At 43.9% G+C, this 18,495-nt stretch overlaps 1 protein-coding gene across 3 annotated transcripts in view; it reads left to right on the forward strand.

Moving 5' to 3' along the window:
* The window catches only part of PLEKHM3 (pleckstrin homology domain containing M3), a 79,143-nt gene that overhangs the window by 51,061 nt on the left and 9,587 nt on the right, over positions 1-18,495 (forward strand). For all 3 annotated transcript variants that reach the window (XR_009155472.1, XR_009155473.1, XM_058186239.1), the window contains one exon: positions 15,310-15,467. Coding sequence is in view for 1 of the 3 variants with exons in the window: in XM_058186239.1 (XP_058042222.1) it covers positions 15,310-15,467 (158 nt within the window). In the remaining 2 variants the exon portion in view is untranslated. The remainder of the gene's footprint in view (positions 1-15,309; positions 15,468-18,495) is intronic.

The raw sequence follows: 18,495 nt of genomic DNA on the forward strand, positions 1-18,495 counted from the left end.
ATCCTCAAAGTGTACTTAAATCTAAGAATTTTTTTCAGTGCCACAAGTGAATTGGACACTGACTACTTTCATACAAAATGTCACTTCCTGATGATTCCAAGCTTATGTTATTGTGAAAGCCTGAAATAAATGTTAAAAAATCTTGTTGCTCTTACAACTTAACCATGTAGAGTCACAAATCTTTTATCTATGTATTCTAGTTCACCTCAAAATCTGCCAGTAGATGCTACTTTTGTCCAATCTTCATTTGAATAATCTAAGTACAGAAGAGAAAATAGCTTAAAAGAAGAAAATCAGTTTCCCCAGCTGACAGTTTGTAAATCTCTAATGCTTTTTGATCTACCCCATTTCAAAAATGGACTTGGAAATGCCATCCACAGATTCTCAAATTGTCTGGAGGAGAGGGGAAAGAGTAAAAGGAGCAGGGTTTCAGACTCATATTTCATCCATTTATTTAGCCACTCTGACAGATAATTTTGGTGTTGATATACATTTAGATTTTCCCCCCTCCTCTGCACTTCAAACCTTTCATCATGTAATTCAATTACTGTTGCTCCTGCTCTGGTGAGTAATTTTTGCTTTTAATCTAGCTCAGTACTTATTATCAGCCTAGAAAGTTTTCTACTGCTCTTTTGTCCTTGCCATCTTGTTTCATTACTTGTTATGTTTAAAATAAAATTGTCTGCCTCATTTCTGTCAAAAAGATGTATTAGGAAGGGTTGAAAAAAACAAGATTAGGACCCTTACAGATACTTATGATGATGATTATATGCCATCAAGTTGGTGTCGACTCTTAACAAACACATAAATAGAATAATCTGCGCCCAACCTGGTCCTTCAGATTTTCCAGTGATATACCCATTGCTATGGTAATTGAGTCCATCTGTCTTTCTGCTGGTTATCCTTTTCTTATTCCTTCCTGTAGATTTTTCAAGAGCATTAGGTCTTTGCATAATGTGTCCAAAAGATGATAATTTAGCTTGACCATGTGTGTATTTACTGAAAACTATGTTATATTTTTTGTGTGCGTTCTTGTGCATGGTATTCTCAAAAGTCCTCTCCAACACCAAAGTTCAAAAACATTAATACTCTTTATGCTGTGTCTTCAAAGATCAATTTTCACTTTAATAGGGTGTAACAGGGAAAACTATTTCACAGATGATTCTTACTATTTTTGTGGTATATATCTTGACTGCTAGTTCCTTAACTTTGATAGTTGATCCTAAAAGATACGTTACCAATTTATTATCAGTTGTAAGATTGGTTGCTGTATCTGTTCTCATTAATTTGGTCAAAATCATTAGTTTAGTCTTCTTAGTCCCATTTTCACTATGTCTCTTGACTTTCATTACTAGAGCTTCCTGATAATTTGCATTTTCTGCTAGCAGGATACTGTAATCCGAATAGTTCAGATATCATCAATAGTTATTGATGATTCTTCCATCACTTTTAGAACCACACTCAACTTCCAATCCAACTTTCCTGTTTAGAGCCTTGTCTCACTTCTTTGCTAACCTGGAAACAATCTGTTTCTTCATGTTCTTTCTGGATTGTGGCTTCTTGACCTGTGTATGGGTCCTTCATGAAGACAATGAGATGTTCTGGGATTCCCATTTTCCTAAGCACATTCCGTATTTTGATTCTTATTACTCAGCCTTTTCTAAAACCAGTTTGAACTGTTTCGATTTGGATTCTCATCATGTAGGATTTGTTGGATGATCTTAAACATGATTTTGATGGCATGTGAAATTAAATATATTGTATAATAATTTACATACTCTAGTATGTTTTTCCACATTTGTTTACATTATTTGGTTAGAACCTTGACTGATTCTTCTTCTGTTCCTTGCTGTTTTTCTGTAGATAGCTCAACCACTCCTGTACTTTCCAACTTGATAATGACTAGGGTACTGATCTAACATTACCTTCTAGTACTAGAGTTTCTTGTATATAGGAAATGTCTTCCAAGATATTTTGCATGTTGATATCTCTATTGAACAGAATGTCAGTATACTTTCCTATCTTAGTTTAATCATCTGGGAATCAGTTACTGCCTGGCCATTGATGTCCTTTAGTACAGTATGCCAGTTTAAAGCTGGAACTACCTTCTGAGTTTGGAGATTTTTTTTAAATAATTCTTTTCACTCTGGGTTTGTTTGTTCGTTTTGGGTACTTTCAAGTCAACATTATTCCCGGTGACTATCTAGTCAAGTAGTTGCAGTTTTGTGGGCAAGTTTTTAGAAGTGGTTTACCATTGCCTCTTTCCTAGGGCTGAGAGAGACAACTACTGACCCAAGGTTACCCAGCTGGCTTTATGTGTAAGGCAGGACTAGAACTCACTGTCTCTTAATTTTAGCCCTAGTGCCTTAACTACTACACCAAACTAGCTTTCCTATTCATTGTACTAGAGCTTATTTATCACTGTTCATATATCTGCAGAATTTTTTCCATCAAAATTGCTCTTTATCTTTATTCTTTGCAGCATTCTCTTACATGTGTTTTTCTTTCATCTACAGCCTCTTTGATTTCATCATTCATACTCTAATGTGTTTTTTTCACATAACTACTGGTAGTTACTTGGCATTTTACTAGAGCTTTATTATTGGAAAGTATTGAAGCTTAGATGATCTTGAGAAAAGATATATTGATGCATATTTCTTAATACGTTATAGATAAACATGTGGGAAGAAGTTTGCTAACGTCTGATATTTTTTTTCTAAAGTCAAATATTGGAACAAAGGTAAAACATTTAAATCTGTAGTATATTAAATTACTTAATTAAATGATGCAATATTATATTTTTTACAAGTGCTAAGGGACTATTATCAGAAAATTACTTAATTAAATGATGCAATATTATATTTTTACAAATGCTATAGGACTAACTATTATCAGAAAATACTAATATTTCACAAGATATGGTTATATTTTGTTGGTTTCCTGTCATGGATGGTATTGTGTAGTTTATAATAGCATGTAGTTTATAATAGCATGGCAAATAACATAAGGAAGGTGAAGGATATCTCTTAATAGGCTTCTACTAGGAGATATCTTTCATCTTCCTTATGTTATTTGCCATGCTATTCAAAAGTCTCCCCCAACTCTCTGGAACAGTTTTAGGCAGTTTAGGGAATAGGAGAGGATGCCCCCAATTGCCTTGCTCTATATTATTTCTCAGAAATCCTGAACACAATTGGAGTAAACTGTTTTTCAGGAATTTCATTTTGGCAACACATCAGGAGTGACCCAAGCCAGTCAAAGCATTGAGTCAAAAACACGCAGATTGGGGTTTTTTGCTTAATTACAGAATTGACTGGAAAAATGGCTGGCATATATCCAGGTAGTATGGGAAGATAAAGGAAAGTAAACGTGATTGTTCCCTATTGGATCCATGCATTGTTGCTGCTTTTGTTGTAGGAACAGATCAAGCCCAAGATTTTAAAACATTTTAGAATATTTTTCTATGACATTGAAATATCAAGCAAGTTTGGGAAAATATAAGTCTTGTACTTATCCTACTAGATTTTCTGTATAAAATACATTTGCAATATAGGGCAATATGTTCATGATAGCTTAAGAATTATATGCCATGGTAAATTGGCAGCCTTTTCCAGCTAATGAAGATGAGAAAAGGTTATTCATCTTCCTAATTTTCTTTCCTTTGGAGAATATGGAAGCCGGTGGATTTCAAAGTTACTTAATTTTATATTTGTGGATGTAGTGAAGCCTCTTAGTTTAGGAAATATGCCTGAACAGTACTATGAGTTACAAATCTGGGTTGCTAACTATATCTATTCTTCTAGGAATAAGTCCTACGAAACTCATGGGATATTTCCGAGTACATTAGTGTTGGGATATTTCCGAGTACATTAGTGTTGAAGAATATTCTAGATACCATTTCTTGGAAACTTGAACAAGCAATTGGGTGAGCCTGATAGAATTAGTTATACATTACATTGTAACATCCTAACATTTAAAAAATTAGGTTAATTTATATTAGTAAGTATGTGAATGAACATACAGGTGTTTTGCCATAGGTAGCAGTTTTTGCAGTGTACTTAAAAGAAAGTCCAGGAGCAACCCACTGCCTAATAACTATTTAATATTCAACATACTCTATGAACATAACAGTTTAATACAAAAGAGAAAAATGTGAAGAAGAGTATCTTAATTCTATAAGTCTATGCAAGTAGTAATTAATCTCTCATAATTTAGAAAGCTTCATGGGTGCAAATAAGAGAGACTTTTGACAGGCTATATCTTCCACAGATAGAAAATTGCTTAAGAGTTTCTCTACCTGCCTGCACTATGTGTATGGGAAGCAGAAAAGATACTGAGTAACAAAAGATCTTTCAGGTCTTACTTCTAAATTTGCAAAAGTCTTTAGAAAAGCCTGTGTGGGGCTGGAATTTATATGCATGCCAGTTCATATACAAACAGATTATGGTTGTAAAACATTTAACCATCTTAGTTAAAGACCCAGCAGCTGCACTTGTGTAATCTACTGAGCAGTTAGATGTGTTTCTTTATTTGATGGCTCAGTGTGTAGTTCAATCTCAGCTTGTTTGCTTTGTTTAAGTATTGTATGAATGCAAAAAATCAGTCATTTCAGCAATTAGGCTAAGAATGTTATAGGAACACAAGCGTAGTTATAATATTTTATCTGTTCACCTAAATACTCACATATGTATTGCCATGTATGTTTTAAATCTGACACTCCCATGATGAACTGGTATTTCTAAAAGTCCTTGTTTTTAATAAATGTTATCTTCATGGAAATAATTCAGATCATGAACAGACCATTTAAATTACACCCTTTGTGTTGACTTACAAGGAGTCTTATGTCTACATAATGATAATGATTAACACACTGACTTACAATGATAGGGTCATAAGATAATGTAGCCATAACACTGGCTTCCCAGTGGCAATCAAACTTGGCATGGAGGTTTTGTCACTTCTGTAACTTCAATTATTAACTCTGCCTTCAGGGCCACACAATACAGTGCAATCTTGTTAAATTTAAAGAGCGTAACTATAACTTCTTTCCACTGGACTACATTTGCCTTATCTTTGAGATATCTAGTCTGTGTATTAAAATATTATCTTGGAAGTCAGTGTTGTTCTGTTAAAGATTTGTGCAACTTTATAATTTATCAACTAAGAATATCTTACTTTACTTGTTTCTGTTTACATGTTGAACTTTACATGGCTGGCCTCCATTTGACTACATTTTTAAGGTTTCTGAAATGTATCCATTCAGCATACTAGGTAATTTGGGTTAAATTCCTGCTGGGAAACTACAGTGTAATATAGTACATCTTAGTTTCCTCTTAGCTTTATGTTTCTGTACTTTAGAGCACTGTTTCTCAACCTTGACAATTTAAAGAAATACGGACTTCAACTCCCAGAATTGCCAAGCCACCATAGGAATTCTGGGAATTAGAAATCCACATTTCTTAAAGTCACCAAGGTTGAGAAACAATGCTTTAGAGAGTTTCCAAATATATTTATATCCATATAAAGACAATGGAAGTGCTTTTGTATGTTGATGAGTCCATATGGTCGGGTACAATTTGAAAATTGATTTCTGTAGAAGTTTGTCAGTGGCACAAAGAAGCCCTCAACTTCTCAAAACATGACTAATGAGCCTGGCTCTGCAGCATATTATTATTATTATTATTATTATTATTATTATTATTATTATTATTATTATTATTATTATTATTTATTAGATTTTTATACCGCCCTTCTCCCGAAGGACTCAGGGCGGTGTACAGCCAGTATAAAACAAAAACAATGTACAGTTAAAACAAAGAATTAAAAAACTTATTCAATAATTGGCCAAAAAATTAAAATATTTAAATTTAAAACCCTTAAAATTCATATAAATTACAACCCCAGTTAAAATTAATATTTAAAATTAAGAATTAAGAATTTAAAAGTTTAAGCCAGTCCTGCTCGAATAAATAAATGCGTTTTCAGTTCGTGGCGGAAGGTCCGAAGGTCAGGCAATTGACGCAAACTAGGGGGGAGTTCGTTCCAAAGGGTAGGAGCCCCCACAGAGAAGGATCTTCCCCTGGGGGCCGCCAGCCGACATTGCTTGGCGGACGGCACCCTGAGAAGTCCCTCTCTGTGCAAGCGTACGGGTCGGTGGGAGGCATAAGGTAACAGCAGGCAGTCCCGTAAGTACCCAGGCCCTAAGCCATGGAGCGCTTTAAAGGTAGTAACCAGAACCTTAAAGTGCACCCGATAGACCACAGGCAGCCAGTGCAGTCTGCGCAGGAGCGGTGCTATCACCTGCGCAGCTGCATTCTGAACTAACTGAAGCCTCCGAGTGCACTTCAAGGGGAGCCCCATGTAGAGAGCATTGCAATAATCCAAGTGAGAGGTAACAAGAGCATGAGTGACCGTGCATAAGGCATCCCGGTCAAGGAAGGGGCGCAACTGGCGAACCAAGCGAACCTGGTAAAAAGCTCTCCTGGAGACGGCCGTCAAATGATCTTCAAACGACAGCCGACCATCCAGGAGAACACCCAAGTTGCGCACCCTTTCCATTGGGGCCAATGACTCGCCCCCAACAGTCAGCTGTGGTTGCAGCTGGCTGTACCGGGGTGCCGGCATCCACAGCCACTCCGTCTTGGAGGGATTGAGCTTGAGCCTGTTTCTCCCCATCCAGACCCATACGGCTTCCAAGCACCGGGACAGCACTTCAACAGCTTCATTGGGGTGGCCCAGGGTGGAAAAGTACAGCTGCGTGTCGTCAGCGTACAGTTGGTATCTCACCCCAAAGCCACTGATGACCTCGCCCAGCGGCTTCATATAGATATTGAACAGGAGAGGCGAGAGAATCAACCCCTGTGGCACCCCACAAGTAAGGCGCCTCGCAGTCGATCTCTGCCCCCCTGTCAACACCGTCTGCGACCGGTCAGAGAGATAGGAGGAGAACCACCGATAAACGGTGCCTCCCAGTCCCAAACTCTCCAACTGGTGCAGCAAGATACCATGGTCGATGGTATCAAAAGCCGCTGAGAGATCTAATAGGACCAGGGCAGAGGAATAACCCCTATCCCTGGCCCTCCAGAGGTCATCCACCAACGCGACCAAAGCTGTCTCCGTGCTATATCCGTACCGGAAGCCGGACTGGAACGGGTCTAGATAGACAGCTTCATCCAGGTACTGGGGTAGCTGCCATGCCACCACACTCTCTACAACCTTCGCAACAAAGCGAAGGTTGGAGACTGGACGATAATTTCCCAAAATAGCTGGGTCCAGGGAAGGCTTCTTGAGGAGGGGTCTCACCACCGCCTCTTTCAAGGCGGTGGGGAAAACCCCTTCCATCAAAGAAGCGTTAATGATTCCCCGGAGCCAGCCTCGTGTCACCTCCTGTGTGGCCAGCACCAACCAGGAGGGACACAGGTCCAGTAAACATGTGGTGGCATGTAACCTCCCCAATAACCTGTCCACGTCCTCGGAAGCCACAAGGTCAAACTCATCCCAAACAATCTCAACAAGACGCGTCTCCGTCCTCTCACCTGGATCATCACAATTTTGGTCCAAACTATCCCAAAGCTGAATAATTTTATCGTATAGATAACCACTAAACTCCTCGGACCGTCCCAGCAAGGGGTCATCCCGCCTCTCCTGATGAAGGAGAGAGCGGGTCACCCGAAACAGGGCGGCCGGGCGGTTATCTGCCGACACAATGAGGGAGGAAACGTAAGAACGCTTCGCCTCCCTCAGTGCCACTAGGTATGTCTTAGAAAAAGACCTAACTAGTGTCCGGTCAGCTTCGGAATGGCTGGACCTCCAGGTACTCTCTAGGCGTCTTCTCCGGCATTTCATCTCTCTCAGCCCCTCAGAAAACCAAGGGGCCGGTTGAGATCTACGCCAGGTCAGAGGCCGCAAAGGCACGACATGGTCCAAAGCCCCAGCCGCGGCCTGTTCCCAGGCCACAACTAGTTCTTCAGCCGTGCCGTGGGCCAGATCCTCAGGGAACGGCCCAAGCTCCGTCAGGAACCTCTCAGGGTCCATCAGGCGCCTGGGACGGAACCAACGCATTGGTTCCGTCTCCCTGCAGTGGTGGGTGGCAGTCCGAAAGTCCAGGCGAAGGAGAAAATGATCTGACCATGACACAGGTTCTATTATTAAATCTCCTAATTCCAGATCATTTAACCACTGTCCAGAGATATAAATCAGGTCCAGTGTGCCTCCCCCACTGTGCGTAGGGTCATCAGTTACTTGAATCAGGTCCAAGGCCGTCATGGAAGCCTGGAACTCCCGAGCCACCATCGATGACAAGCCGGTCAATGGCAAGTTGAAATCCCCCATGACCATAAGTCTGGGGGTCTCAACTGCCACTCCGGCAAGCACCTCCAACAACTCGGGTAGGGCTGTAGTCACGCAGCAAGGAGCCAGGTACGTGATCAACAAGCCCGTCTGATTCCTATGGCCCCACCTCACAAAGAGGGATTCACAACCGGCTATCTGAGGCACAGTGGACTCCCTCGGCTCTAGACTTTCCCTAATAACAACCGCCACCCCCCCACCCCTACCTTGGGCTCTCGGTTGATGGAATGCACGGAAACCCGGAGGGCACAGTTCGACCAGGGGAACACCCCCTTCCGTGCCCAACCAGGTCTCCGTAATGCCCATAAAGTCCGCGGACTCCCCCTGAATGAGGTCACAAATCAGGGGGGCCTTATTGACCATGGACCGCGCATTGCACAACATCAACCGAAGGCCCAAGCTCTGAGGATCTTGGCCATCTGGGGAACGGGTAAAGACTGAGGGGCCGGAGCACGTGATCGCTTTTAAACAGCGAACACGTGCTCCCGGCAATCGATACGGCCCCTTGCTTCCGCCATATCTGCCTCTCCCACTTACCATACAGATGGAACGACCCTCTAAACCAGGAACACACCCCTCCCCCCCGCCTTCGGACCAGGTGGAATGGTGCCGTGAACAAGCGCAGGGACTGGACATTCCCTCCCTGACGGGTTTCTCCCCCCACCCGTCTGTTCCCTCCCCCCCCCTTAAAAAACCCTTCTTTAAAAACCTATTTAAAAACCCCCAAAGGTTCTTCTGCCACCTCTCTGGATCCCAAGACCCTTCATTAAGGCAGGCCCTCGATAAAACAGAGGGCCATTCCTGCGAGGCGGGGGAACCTCGCAGCCATAAGAGCTCGATAGGCGAATATCTCATGGAAGATATAAATAACAGCAGAGAAAGGGCCATCCCTAGCCGGCATAGATATTACAATTAATACTAAATAATCCAATTCAGGATCTGATATAAGATGGTAAAAAATTTAGGCAGTTCACTCTCCGTAGGACAATAGATGTCATGATAAAAGTCACCGGATAGATGCCACATCACATCGAGTCTTGGATCGTAAACCATCCCCACCGTCTGCTTCATCCCTGTCAAATCGTTGTTAATGTTGTTGTTAGTATAGTCATTGTCGTTGGTGTTAAAGGACCAATAATGCCATCCCTCCACTGATGTCAATAATATGCCATAAAAATGCCGCAGATGAAAGTCGCGGCCAAGAGTCGAGCCATGGCCAAAAATTCAGGCCGGGGATCAGCCGATGACTATCACGGTCGACAGTCAGGCCCCACCACTGATGCCGCGGATGATACTTGCAGCCAGGGAATCAAGCCAGACCAGGCCGGAATGCTGCCCCGTGCCACAAAATGGCCGCAAGACCCATCAGGCCAAAAGGTTCAGGAAGATCAGGCAAAATCTAAAGGGTCCAAAGTCTCAGAAAACCACAACAAGGAGAAACTCACGCAGCCCAATAATATTGGGCCGTCCTAATCGAAGATCAGGCCGCCGGTGGGCCGTTGATGTAAATCACGGTCCGGTGCGCCGTTGCTGGAATTCGTCTGAAGCCAAGAGCCAGGTCACAGTCGGAAACCAGGCAGATGAACGGCTGGTGGTCGGGCTGATGGAAGCTCCGCCCGTTAATGCCGCTGTCATATGTGGCAAAAATTCCGCCTGCTAAAGCCACCGATGTCCCATGCCGCCGATGTCAAATGCAGCAGAAAATTCTAGCTGCCGATGTCATTCGCGGCTAGTAATCAGCAATCGATGTCCCATGCCACCGATGTCAAATGCGGCAGAAAATTCTAACCGCCGATGTCATTCGCGGCTAGTAATCAGCAATCAGGCCAGACCATATTCAGAGAACGCCATTCCGCGCCCCCCAAGATGGCCGCCGCCATCCACTGCCGGTCTGAAACTCCAGCCCCGTTCTCGGCAACCGAGGAGCCAACGAGGCCTGAAAACCTCTTTCCCGGTTGCCGGCATGATAGAATCCGAGACGGAGGGCTCAAGCAGCTCGGCGATCGGCGCATTCAACATCTCGGCCCGGGAAAACCCTGCCTGCCGTCTCCGTGAAGATTAACTCGCCGCCATTCTCGCGCATTATCTATCTATGCCTTTTTATGGATTGTTACTTTGTAATAGTGAAAAGGTTTGTACATCCCAATAATGTTATGAATTACACTTATGGAATATACACTCCATGGATAATCCTGGAGAACAGAATGGCAACTAATCCTCAAATGGCAACTAATTCCACAATTCTGCCAAGAAAACCAAATGGATGTTTAAATTGACAGCATCAATATGATATTGAAAGATGGCTGGAATACATCCAAAGAGCAAAAATAGAAAATGAGTTATATCTGAATAAGTCAGACAAGGAAATTAAGGATAACAAGAAAGTCAAGTATTTAAGAAAATTACAGAAATCAAGGTAATTTGTTATGCAAATCTGGGCATGCTTAAAGATAAAGAAGGTAAGGATCTATTGCAGAAAAAAGATACAAGAAATGATGACATGAATATACTAAGAAATTGGACATAAATATCTCTACATTGATAATATGGATTAAGATTGGATCACTGAACTAGAATATTCTGAAAAGTGAAGATAAATGAGTCCTAGAAATATTCCTAAGAAAAGCTATAAGATTTGAAAAATGCTGTAAAAGATGTATTTATATTTGAATACCTGTATTAAAAAGGGCATTGCCACAAGTGCTCAGACTATGGAAAAACTAGGGTAATCGCACATGCTAATAAAATAATGCTCAAGGTGTTGCAATTTTCAACAGTTCATGGCATGAGAACTAACACATATACATGCTGGATTCTGCAGAGCCAAGGACACCCGAGAGCCCATTGCTAACATCCATGGATAATGAGAAACACAAGACAGATCCAAGAAGATGTCACTTTTTGCTTTATTGATTATACGAAGGCTTTTGACTGTGTAAAGCAGAACAAATTGTGAATAGTTCTTTTTAAAAAATGGCTGAGCCACCTCATCTGCCTTTTGAAGAAATTGTAACATAACCAGAAAACAACAGTTAGAAGTGAATATGGAGAAACTAAATTGTTCAGAATTGGGCAAGAGTGTATAATGACATTTACTTAATGTACATGCATAATGTATCATAAGAAATACACGCCTGAGGTCCCTGGTTATTACAGCCTCTAGAACCTAGAATTTATTTGAAACTCTAATATAGCAAGAATATAGAACAGAACAGAATAGAATAGAATAGAATTCAATTCTTTATTGGCTAAGTGTGATTGGACTCACAAGGAATTTGTCTTTGATGCATATGCTCTCAGTGTACATAAAAATACAAGATACATTCATCAAGAATCATAGGTACAACACTTAATGATAGTCATAGGGTACAAATAAGCAATCAAATCATACTAGGAAACAATCTCAATAAAAATCATAAGGATACAAAGCAACAAAGTTACAGTCATGCAGTCATTTTAAATATGGAATGTAATATCCATTATGCAACTTTATAAAAAAGATGGAATCAAGGGTATGGTTTCTGCTCTGTGGTTACCTTGTAGTTATAAGGCCAAGACACATGTTCTCCATTTATCTTTCATTCACATAAGCAACCCTTACTAGTTGCAATAGTCTTTTTGCAATCTGCAATAAATTCACCGTCTCCGTTGGTCAGACTTTTTCTAAGCTACTTGACAATCTAGCTTTCTCTTATAGAAGTACTCTTTACTGCTATTTGAGTTTCCTCTTGCTACTAATTTTCCTCTGTAAGTTTCAGTTACTTTCCTGTTAGTTTCTAACTAAAATAGACTTTGCAAAGCCTTTCATGTTCCATTTATGCAAAAAGGAATGTTTATGATAATCTGGTTTATTTAAATAATTTATAGTATTACTATGGTAACCAATATGCTGCCTCGTTAACGTATGGCCATCATGGAGTCTCTTTACCACTTCTTTCAGATTCTCCATATTTTGCTGTTGAAAATATGGTATTTATTCTCTTTTTAACCCAGTTAGAAGCAAGTGGATGTGTTACATGTACGACACCTATTGTATTTAACCCGCATTGTATTTAACCCCCATCTACATCCCAACAAGATTCCCAAGCCAAACATGTTGTCAATATCTTCTCCAGTGATATTACTGTACAGGGTTGTCTTATATTTTTTTAATATAAAATTACAGTTCTGACCATTAAAAAGTTGCTTCATACTGTAATATAGTAAAATAAAGCCTGAATGCTTGGTGCTGGAAATATAGGATCTATTCTTGGTTTATAGTTCAGGTTTCCTCATTTCAGTCATGTTTGTTTGCCCATTCATTAATAATAGCTCACTGTTTATTCTGTTTCCTTATTTTTGTTAAATATCACTTCCCTAGATCTTATTTAGACTTTTGAACCTCAGGAGTAAAATTAAATAAGGAAGAACATTTTTTTTTCTCAAGAAAAGTTGCTTATATTACTGACTAAGACATTCTGTTATAACAGTAGCAGAGTGTGCTGGCCTTGAATCTTAATTTTAAATGGTGACCTTTATGTATTGTTTAATCTACAGCATGAGGGGATCTTCCTATAACATTACCATTTTCCTATATCCCAAACAGATGTCAAACTGCACAACTAGCAATAATTTTTCTGCTTCCTGTGGCTGTATTTTTTTGCATTCCCATTTGGGGACAGTAATCCAAGCAGTTCCCAGGACTTCCTGTGCTGCCTATATTTTTCCATTCCACATCTGTGCAGTGGCTTCAACTATCGCTTACAAAAGTATATTGAGTATAAGTGAGGTAACCATTCCAGTGGAATGCACATTTCCCAAATAGATTCAAAATTATTTCTGGATGCCGGACACTTGAAATATCAGTCATGATAGCGTATTGCTTGTAATAAAAATTGTGCTATTCCAGATATTTGGTAGGTGTATAGATCGGTCATGCTTAACTATCCATTAAGTATAGCTTTACACATACTGAGTGCATTTCATGGATTGTTTTTAATGAAGCATCTTAGCAAAATTCTCTCTGAAACCTGACATCTTTCAGAAAGTGAAAGATACCAATTATTTTGAATTATGCTTGATGGGCAGATGTACTTTTATATACTAATACAAAACTACGATATATATTACAGCAAAAATGTTGGCAGAGGCACTGAGAATTGGAATTCTGCCCAGTTCACAGCACACTGGAAAAATGCTATGTATCTTCCAGCTTTAGTAGAATAATATGTACTATGTTTCCCCGAAAAAAGGACATGTCCAGAAAATTAGGCCAAGCCTGATTTTTGGGGTGGGCATAAATATATGCCCTCCCCTAAAAATAAGCCCTAGTGATGGGGTGAGTGTGGCCAGCACAGGAGGCAGCCCTTCCTTTCCCTGGTGACCTCAGGGCTTCGCGGCCCCTTAATTGGATCAGCTGAACTGTTCAGGCCACCATTCACAGCTGATTCGCGGGTGTCGCTCGGGCTGCTGCCTCCAGAAAGCACGGCTGTTTTTGCAGCCAATTGTGGCTGCAAAAGAAGCCGGAGGCCAAGCGATGCACCCTACACACCTCGCACCCTCCTTACCTAATGGTGACAGTCACAGCAGGCAATTCCGTCCATGGAACAGCTGCCTCATGGGTGCCGCTCCGGCCGTTGCTTCCAGCAAGCGTGGCCATTTTTGCCATGGATTGAGGCCACTTCTGCAGCAGGAGGCCAAGTGATGTGCCCCATGTGTCTCACGCCGGCCTGTAGCAGCAGCTATCCACAATTTTTTTTACCCTTATTTCATCCCGACTGTACTGGGCCACATAGGTCGGGATGAAATAAGGGTTAAAAAATTGTGGATAGCTGCTGCTACAGTACCCTTTGGAAGGCCAGCGCGAGGTGCAGAAGTGGCTGCGCCCAAGGAGCGCTTTTGGGAGAGAAGGCAAAGAGGAAGCAATCGCTTGCAAACTCCCGTCCCACTCCCGCCTCTCCACGGGCGACTCCTGGCAGCCCCAGATACCCAAAGCCCATGCCCGCCCAGTGCCTTTTCCACAGTGCCTGGCTCTTTATCAAGGGGGGGTGGCAGGTGGGGTGGGAGAGAAGCGAGACGCATGGAGCGAGACAGGGCTTGAACCTCTTGCCGTCTCTTCTGCCCCTCTCACCGGCCATGGCAGGACTTTCTGCCGCTGCCCAAATTGGATGCAATTTGGGGGTGGCAGGTGGGGAGGGGTGGGGCTGGGGAGACGTGAGATGTGTCTTACCTGCCTTGTAGCTCCGTCGCGTGACTCGCCGTTGTCTGCAGGCAAACATGTTGTAGGGTAAAAAAACCCTCACAATTTCAATTAAACTAGTTTTGTTTTGCCCTACAACGTGTTTGCCTGTAAACAATGGCAACACATGTGACAGAGCTGCAAGGCAGATAAGACGTGCATCTCGCGTCTCCCCGGCCCCTGGCGAGGGAGATGGATGGATGGATGGGAGGGAGGGAGGCGGGCGAGTACCAAGAACACCGGGGAGATTCCTACCTTTGGTTACCCCAGCGAACAGCTGACCAGCAGCTGTGTTGTGCTGCCACAGCATCGCAGCACAGCAGCAGCCATGAGGTGGCTATGCTCGCCACCTCCTGCACCCCCAAAATAATAAGACCCCCCAATAATAAGGCCAAACCCTTATTTCAGGGTTCAAAAAAATAAAGGCAGGACCTTATTTTTGGGAAAACACGGTATATGTATCAACTGAAAGGCAAGGCTTTTCAGTTCTTTGCTAGCCTCAGTCTTCCCAAATTTTGAAAATGTGAGCCTTAAAATGATTCATTGGATCTTGTTTTCAGTGCTGTTCATTTACTTTTGCAGTCCCTGTCTTAAGTATTCTAATCCATTGTAACATCTGCAACAGTAGAAAAACATGGAAACAGACTTCAGTGAGAATGGCTCCGTGTAAACAAAATTGATACCTTTTCATTCCTTTCTATGGTTTATCAAGATTTTATTATACTTTTCTTGTTATTTTCCAGGTTATCGAAGGGAAGCTGGCCCCTTTCCTTGGGAAAGTAATAAAATTTGCTACCTCCCATGTTTACAGCTGCAGCCTTTGTAGTCAAAAGGGATTCATCTGTGAGATCTGTAATAATGGTGAAATTCTGTACCCCTTTGAGGACAGTTCTACAAGCAGGTTAGAATTTATGATTTTTGAGTTATATGACATATTATTATTAGAAGTCCATAGAAAACTATAACAGAATAACTGAACTGTGGAAGAACTCAGCTCATGCTACTGGCTACCTACAATTTTGATAAAGGTGTGAATAACCTACTTGTTGGATATGAATACAGCTCCCTCTATAACCCGCGCAGCTGCATTCTGGACTAACTGAAGCCTCCGAGCGCACTTCAAGGGGAGCCCCATGTAGAGAGCATTACAGTAATCCAAGCGAGAGGTAACGAGCGCATGAGTGACTGTGCATAAGGCATCCCGATCAAGGAAGGGGCGCAACTGCGAACCAGGCGAACCTGGTGGAAGGCCCTCCTGAGACGGCCGTCAAATGGTCTTCAAGCGACAGCCGATCATCCAGGAGGACACCCAAGTTGCGCACCCTATCCTTTGGGGCCAGTAACTCGCCTCCAACAGCCAGCTGCGGCTGCAGCTGACTGAATCGGGGTGCCGGCATCCACAGCCACTCCGTCTTGGAGGGATTAAGCTTGAGCCTGTTTCTCCCCATCCAGACCCGTACAGCTTCCAAACACCGGGACAGCACTTCGACAACTTCATTGGGGTGGTCTGGGGTGGAAAAGTACAGCTGGGTGTCGTCAGCGTACTGCTGGTATCTCACCCCGAAACCACTGATGATCTCACCCAACGGCTTCATATAGATGTTGAACAGCAGGCGAGAGAATCGACCCTGTGGGACCCCACAAGTGAGGCCCCTCGCGGTCGACCTCTGCCCCCCTGTCAACACCGTCTGCGACCGGTCAGAGAGATAGGAGGAGAACCACCGATATACGGTGCCTCCCACTCCCAATCCCCCCAACCGGCGCAGCAGGATACCATGATCGATGGTATCGAACGCCGCTGAGAGGTCTAATAGGACCAGGGCAGAGGAATATCCCCTGTCCCTGGCCCTCCAGAGATCATCCACCAATGCGACCAAAGCTGTCTCCGTGCTGTATCCGGGTCGGAAGCGGACTGGAGCAGGTCTAGATAGACATCTTCATCCAGGTGATGGGACAGCTGTCGCGCCCCGGCACTCCCTCCAACCTCCCCAACAAAGCGAAGGTTGGAGACTGGACGATAATTACCCAAAATAGCTGGGTCCAGGGAGGGCTTCTTGAGGAGGGGTCTCACCACCGCCTCTTTCAAGGCGGCAGGGAAAACCCCATCCAACAAAGAAGCGTTGATAATCCTCTGGAGCCAGCCTCGTGTCACCGCCTGAGTGGCCAGTACCAGCCAGGAAGGACACGGGTCCAGTAAACATGTCGTGCCGTGAAGCCTCCCCAACAACCTGTCCACGTCCTCGGGAGCCACAGGGTCAAACTCATCCCAAATGTGCTCAACAAGACGTGCCTCCTCTCCCTCGCTTGGATCATCCCAAATTCGGTCCAGACCGTCCCTCAGCTGAGCGATTTTATCGTATAGATAACCACTAAACTCCTCGGCTCGCCCCTGCAAGAGGTCATCCCGCACCTCCTGATGTAGGAGGCGGGTCACCCGAAACAGGGCGGCCGGGCGGTTATCTGGCGGCGCAATGAGGGTGGAGGCGTAGGAGCGCCTCGCTTCCCTCATTGCCACTAGGTAGGTCCTAGAATAGGTCCTAACTAGTGTCCGATCAGCTTCGGAGCGACTGGACCTCCAGGTGCTCTCTAGGCGTCTTCTCCGGCGTTTCATCTCCCTCAGCCCCTCGGAGAACCAACGGGGCGGATGGGATCTCGCCGGGTCAGAGGCCGCAAAGGCGCGACACGGTCCAGGGCCCCGGCCGCGCCGTTCCCAGGCCACGACCAGTTCCTCAGTCGTGCCATGGGCCAGATCCTCAGGGAATGGCCCAAGCTCCGTCAGGAACCTCTCAGGGTCCATCAGGCGCCTGGGGCGAAACCAACGTATAGGTTCCGTCTCCCTGCCATGGTGAATGGCGGTTCGGAAGTCTAGGCGAAGGAGAAAATGATCGGACCATGACATTGGTTCTGTTACTAAATCGTCTAATACCAGATCATTTAACCACTGTCCAGAGATATAAATCAGATCCAGCATGCCTCCCCCCATGTGCGTAGGGCCATCATTTACTCGAATCAGGTCCAAGGCCGTCATGGAAGCCTGGAACTCCCGGGCTGCCGTCGATGGCAAGCCAGCTGGTGGCAAGTTGAAATCCCCCATGACTATAAGTCTGGGGGTCTCAACCGCCACAGCAGCCAGTACCTCCAACAGCTCGGGCAGGGCTGTGGTCACGCAGCAAGGAGCCAGGTACGCGATCAACAAGCCCAACTGATTCCTATGGCCCCACCTCACATAGAGGGATTCACAGCCGGCAATCTGAGGAACAGTGGCCTCCCTCGGCTCTAGATCTTCCTTAATAACAACCCCCACCCCTACCTTGGGCCCTCGGCTGATGAAATGCTCGGAAACCTGGAGGGCACAACTCAACAAGGGGCACCCCCCCCTCCGGGCCCAACCAGGTCTCCGTAATGCCCATAAGGTCCGCGGACTCCCCCTGAATAAGATCGCAGATCAGGGGAGCTTTATTAGCCACGGACCGGGCATTACATAACATCAACCGAAGATCCAAGCTCTGAGGATCATGGCCTCCTGAGGAACGGGTAGGAACTGAGGGGCCGGAGCACGTGATCGCCTTCAGACATCGAACACGTGCTCCCAGGTCTCGATACGGCCCCCCCCCTCCGCCATATCTGCCTCTCCCACTAACCACACAGATGGAACCACAATTGTCACCTGGAACATCACCCTCCCCCGGAAAGTCAGTTCAATTATTCATCCCTAAACCATTAAAATCCCATAAAATTATTTTAAAATGCTTTTCTCTTATATGCCCTGTACCCTGAAGCCCTTTGTTTTTTGATTCAATGTGTGGCACTGATCACAGAAAGATTGTCTGAATAACTGGAATACGGGTAGCCAAAGCCAAGGTACTGTATAGTGAGATTAATGACTACAAATCTTTTAGTTCTGCACCTTGGTGGCACAGTGGTTAGAA

The sequence above is a fragment of the Ahaetulla prasina genome, chromosome 1 (genome assembly GCF_028640845.1).
Source record: "Ahaetulla prasina isolate Xishuangbanna chromosome 1, ASM2864084v1, whole genome shotgun sequence".
Taxonomy (NCBI): Eukaryota; Metazoa; Chordata; class Lepidosauria; order Squamata; family Colubridae; genus Ahaetulla; species Ahaetulla prasina.